The following is a 6,446-nucleotide window of genomic DNA, read 5'->3' as shown; positions in this document are numbered from 1 at the left end:
AGATTGTCCTGAATGCGTCTTCTGTGACCTTGGTCGTAGTGGCTATTTGGAACGGTTGAGGAGGATATCAGTTAGACGTCCTTCCGTTAGACATAATATCAGATATCCCTGCAAAGGGGCAACCTTGGATTTGTTTAAGGTTTTTGATTTTAATTGAATAGTGCCACATGTCCTGGTCATTTTTTTGCCAAGTGATAGAGAATGCACTTCAAACATGATTCCTAGTATTCATTGATCATATTAAAGGATGATTTGATTACTTGTTTTGTTGGAATATGTCCCATTTTAAACGTATCCCAAAACACAAATCCCTACGAAAATATGTGTCCTGTTTAATGCAGCAACAGGGAAAAATGTCCATTCAGAAATAAAACATTGGAAATATTTATTATCATAATAAAGCAATGTATTACAACCATAAGCAACGCAGGATTCAATCAGTATACAATGATCAACAATACTTTTATTTTGTTGATAAGCTTCTTACCCATTTTTCCAAAGTCAAGTATCACATGGAAGGATATAAATATATATACAGAAAGACACTTATACTCCTAAAGACATGATATGGGTAGGCAGCGTTGACATCAGCATAAGGACTCTTCTGTGAATTGTCTTCTGCAGGGTTCAATTCCATACAATAATGAAAAACAAAACTGAAACTAAGGACTACAAAAGGTCAGGAGTGTGAGATGTAACGAAGAAAGTGAGAGTGTGGCTTTTGAAAAACAGTTGCTTTTCAAAAAGCCACATTCTTACTGTCTTACGCCTGTTAGACATGGCGTCTTCTAAAATACATTGAGCATTTCTGAGTGGTGTGTATTTAAATGGGTAACCTTCAGTGTGGAGTACTGGACACTCAATGAGAACACCATCTTCCTCTGTCTATTTAGAGAGGAACCATGCTCACGCCTGCCCCTGTGCACTGTGTTGCTAGGCAACACATTCAATACCAGTGTTCTGTACATCTATGGAAAACTGTGCTTCTGTGCAAACCTACGAATCATCATGTCTTCAATTAGATGAGCTGTCATCAACTCCAAATGCCAGAAGACTAAAGTGAATACGAAAAATACATCAATAACACTTAACACTTAAAGACAGCCACATACAACAGACACCCTGTGAAAGCTTTGTTGAGACAGCATACATACACTTGGATGGATAAAAATAACAAAAAAACAGGACCAGCCTGTTGACATGCTTGAACTAGGCAATCCTGCTAGCTAAACTCAACCACTGAATGTAAACATGTTGAAAGGGGAAATTTAGATTGTTGATTAAGTTCAGTTGTTGCTCTTTGTTCAGTTCAAAATTAAAATGCCCCAAAAAAACTATTGAATAGAGTGAATTAACAGGAGAGACAGCATGTTGACTCATTCGTCCATTTCTTTCGACTTTCATTGCTCTTCCTCCAATCACTCTTTAACAAACACCCTTTCGGACTCGACCCCTGACCCTCGGCCTCTGCTGACTCCTTTGATTTCTGATAAGAAATGTGTTCAACCAGACCTCTGTTTTCAATTCCTGATCCCAAATCAAGGCAGCCTCTCACTGACAGACAGCACACTAATTCCTCACATCTTCTTCAGCCTTGATCAACCGGTTCAAGACCTGGAGGGAATCGACCCAATAAACAAACTCCCAGACTTCAACGACTCAACATTGAAGTCATGAAGTCCACTCATAAAGTGCAAACCGTGCTCTCTCTTCAAAGCCATGAAAAAGTATTTTCAAACGTTTGAAAGAAAACATTGCGGTTACCGGAGACAACACATAGATCGACCATTAGCAACCTGCATATCGTTTCCCCCCCAACCCAAAAAAGACTTTCAAAATGTTTTTGGTTCATAAAACTTCTCAACCCCACCACCCAGCCCCCCCCCCCCTTGCTCCCTGGCCCCTGTTCTTTGATCCCCCCCCCAAGCGTCTCGCTGTCGCTACATGATGACGCAGCCCTTCGCCTTGTCCTTGGTCTTGAAGGCGGAGGCCAGGAGGCCCGTGCTGTTGGACAGCCGCAGCAGCCTCTTGGAGAGCCGGCCCACCGGGCTGGCCCTGGGGGCCGGCGGCAGCCTGTTCATGCACGCCAACGCCACCGAGCGGAAGGCGCCGTGGACGCTCTTCTCCGACGTGAAGGCGGAGCACTCGAGGTAGGCCTCTGCCCCCAGCTGTCTGGCCAGGGAGGCGCCCTGCGTGGGGTGGGGGGGGGGGGGGAGACAGGGGAGAGAGTCAGAGGGTGCTGGAGCCGTACGATGGATTAACCGGGCGAGACGTGTGACATCGGCGATACATTGAAATCCCGCGATCCCACGATGAGTTACCTGCTCGTGGGAGACGGGTATTTGTTTGCCGTGGGACAGCTCCGTCAGCGTGCACACGTCGCTGCGTAGGTCCGTCTTGCAGCCGATCAGAAGGATCCGCGTGCTGGGGCAGAAGTCCAGGATCTCTGCCTTCCACTACGAGACGGAACAAGACAAGGTTACTATCAGGTACTGTAGCTGGGGAAAAATGTGAAATACATTGATTGGTATATATTGGTATGAAGATCTATTGTCGTTATATATATAATCATACAGTCTGATTATTATTTACTCCCTTAGCAGGTTTTTTCTTTTTTTTTCTTTTATTTTGAAAAAAAGGCTGAAACTGAAACCAGACTGAAATACCAAAAAAGAAACAGCCTCTCGTGCGGCAGGAGGAATGTGTTAAACACTGAGTGAACCGAACGCCGTCTACCTTCTTCAGTGAGCCGTCCACTGAGTCCGGTCGGCTGGTGTCAAAACACAGCAGCACTGCGTCGGAGTCACTGTAGCACAGCGGCCGGACGTTGTCGTAGTACGGAGAGCCTGTGTGCACACATGACAGGAGACAATGTTTCAATACAAGCAGGTCAGCAAATAGGCCAGCATTAGCTCCAGTCATTCACAATGCTAAGGTGCGAAGAGAGGTACTTGGATCTTTCAAACGAATACGTAACATTCACTATGACTAATGATTTAGGGGCCATAAAAGACAAATGATGGTCACGTGCCACCTCAGCCCTCGGACCTCTGTTCACCTGACTCATTGCGGTTGCAGACATGTGAGCTAATAAATAGGTATACATGTGTGTACATGTAAGGGGAAAGACCTGGAACACTCAGTGGCTAAAAATACACAGCAGGATGTCCGCTCTTTATTGTGTTTTCCCACCAATCGAATCACATACACAAACACGCGCACACACTCACACACACACACACACACACACACACACACACACACACACACACACACACACACACACACACACATACACACACACACACAAACAAACACATACACGCACACACACTACAGTTGTGTTTCCTACTAACATCACTTGGGAATGTTACGGAAGTTTCCCTTTGTTTTCCGTGCGACAACGGATACAATATAGACTCCGGGAAGTATGCGTCAGCTGACTAATAGAGTTGTCACAAGTTAGATAGCAGCTTTCTTAGGCAGGAATAAATGTTGAACACTGTTGGTTTTAATGGAAGCACAAATCATAAGTTGCTTTATATCTTAGGACTTATGCACTGCCATTCAAAAGATCACATTTTCCCAACTACCAGTACAGTGTTTTATAGCTAAACCTATGAAAGGAATTTATTATTTCGATTCACATTACTTATTTAATTATTATTTCAGAAGAAGAAGAAATTGCCCACATGGTCATAGAGTGATACAAGATGATGTTATATAATGTAATAAATCAGTGCATAGAAACAATGTGGGAGATCTATAGTTTTAGGACCTATCACCTCCCACTCATGTCCTGCTACTGCCTGGACACGACACACACACACACACACACACACACACACACACACACACACACACACACACACACACACACACACACACACACACAAGCTGCTTGGTATTTAGTTGAAAAAACATGTTGATTCAAGCAGATTGCTCTTGCTACCACAATAGGCCAGAGATATGAGGAGTCATTCTCAGCTCAACCACGGTAACCCACCAATAGAGTGCTAAGCCTGCTTATTAATTAAAGAAATACAGTCACCTTTTTACATTGTAACACTAGGGTAGGATCAGCGGTAGTTGACTCAGCATCTCAGAAGACTTGTGGGTGACAAGGTGACCACAGGATCACCACTTACACAACATACTGCACTGACTTGCAAGCAACACACAATATTGCACAGCCAGGCAACTCAATATCCTCCTTTAAAAATGTTAATATTTCTGAAGCAATGTTTTCCCTGGCGGGAGATGACTCTGGGAGAGTCAATAAAGTATTTTTACATTCTGGTTGACATAACGCAGCGAGGCGGTCAGCTTCTTTCAATTGGCTTACCACAAACAGTATGTCAGCTTCACATACACACACGCACACATTTACACACACACATACACACACACACACACACACATAGACAAAACCAAACACACAAACATTTACACACACACACACACACACACACACACACACACATATACACATACACAAAACCAAACACACAAACATTTACACACACACACACACACACAATATCAAACTCACACAAAGACACACATTTACACCTACATACACAAACCATCTCACACACACACACACACACACACTCCCACCTCCTGTCCGTCCGAGGCAACCCCCTCTTTCTGCTGTGAAGCAACCCCCCTGATAGAAGCCAATTGGCACTGCTGAACTTCCTCCCCTCGGAGTGAGCGCAGGCGAGGGCTGTTATGAAACAGAGCCATCTCCAGTCACTCCATCCACACTAGTAGCAGGCCTATTGATTTGGCGTTAGTTGTGTCTTTCTGGAGTACAAAGGTACTAAGTATAGGATCTCTACTTATAATTACAGATAGTGACTATTGATGTTTGAGATTGGTGTTGGCTGGCTCTGGTGAGGTATTAAAGGACAGTCGTTGTTATTTATTATTGCTTATCTGTGTGTCTGGCCACTAGGCGCCAGGGAGGGCTGTATTTTACCGGAGCTGAACATAAAATAAGATTGTTCTGAATTCAAACTGTGGAGATAGTTAACTTAATGAATTGAAAATGTACATCTAAAAGGGTCTGTGTACTGTCTTTACAATGATTTATAGATTTGTGAGTGAATATTTTGCTACCTGGACTGGTAACGAGCCCTTGCATTCCTAATCATAGTCTACTTCTGTCATCACTTCTGAAGCTACAGACAAAAGGATTGGAGCATTTATAACGACTAGATCAAATATACCGTACAAGACTCGTGGTTACTGCGATTTCGAACATGTAGTGTATCACACTCTCATCTGACTATTCCACGGTTTCTAATAAAAAATGGATGGAAAAAACATCCTTATTTGAGTGGATTTCAACTTATAACTTACACGATCATCCAAATAATAACCATCACCTTGCTTTGTCGCGTAACACCAACATCAAAGAGGTTTAGGTGTGTGACTACTGAGGTATTTCGTGTTACTCTGGATTGTCAATAAAGAGAGACAGCTGCCGCTGCGTCTGCCAGCGGGGCTGCTGAGGGGCAGTAAAACAGGATCAACAGATAGTCGTCTCTGTAGGAGAGTAACAACATCAACCGTTTAGGAGAGGTATGCCAGCCACACAATGGCCAGATAAACAGCCATTCACAGCTGTATAGCACCTCCGCCGGTACCATTATTTTCACGGGTGTTTTGGAAACACACACATGGACTGCCCCGGCACGTGGTGAACCGCTTGATGTTCACTTAACAAACCTTGATGACAGAACATAGTTTGTGCAGAGAGGCGTGTAAGATGAAATGGGACCAAGGAAGCTTCAGTCCACCCATGTAGTCTAATGTTTTAGAAAGCAAAGACAGACAGGTGAGGACTGCAGGTCTACTGACTACAAGGTGAGCAGACGCACCTGATGTGTCCCAGAGGCTGAGCTCCACTCGCTGCTCTTCAAGCTGCAGGCTGGCTGTGTAGTTTTCAAACACTGTAGGGACGTAGGTCTGAGGACATGAGACACAGACAGCACTGTTAGGTTAGATAGATTAGATACAAAATGATAACCTTTTAAAAATGGGAGGACCATCAATTATTTTATACATACACAACATAAAACCATGTCTGAAATTGGTTATTTACGTTTATGGCAATAGTAGCCTACCTATAGGTCACCAGTCTTTTTGTTAAATATATGAACAAGTCAATGCCTCTTTCTATAGCTTGCAATACAGTTGCAGTTTTCCAATGACCAAAACACATACCTCTGGGTAGCAATCCTTTGCCAAGACTTGTAACATCGCTGTTTTACCACACTGAACATCCCCGACCAGAACAAGTTTGCATCTCGCAACACAAGGCTGTGTTATTTGTATCTTTTCCTTCATCGTGTTGACAATATTTACTGCGCCGAAAACAAATTGAAAAAAAATTATAATAAGTCCACAAACGCAAACTTTGAAGACGTTCTTCGCAT

The 6,446-nt window shown here is 43.4% G+C and overlaps 1 protein-coding gene across 1 annotated transcript; it reads right to left on the bottom strand.

Annotated features, from left to right (window-relative positions):
• Positions 1 to 1,940: 1,940 nt before the first annotated feature.
• LOC311360239 (rho-related GTP-binding protein Rho6-like) lies at positions 1,941 to 6,446 on the bottom strand (the record flags this gene model as incomplete). Its single annotated transcript, XM_084480343.1, is given in 7 exon segments — positions 1,941 to 2,189; positions 2,322 to 2,456; positions 2,737 to 2,846; positions 5,889 to 5,976; positions 6,235 to 6,378; positions 6,380 to 6,407; positions 6,409 to 6,446. Coding segments are annotated over 7 exon segments (792 nt in total).

This window comes from Micromesistius poutassou (assembly GCF_964030765.1).
Source record: "Micromesistius poutassou genome assembly, chromosome: 15".
Classification (NCBI taxonomy): Eukaryota; Metazoa; Chordata; class Actinopteri; order Gadiformes; family Gadidae; genus Micromesistius; species Micromesistius poutassou.
Note: the sequence above shows the minus strand (reverse complement) of the source record. Positions and strands in the feature narration are given on the sequence as shown.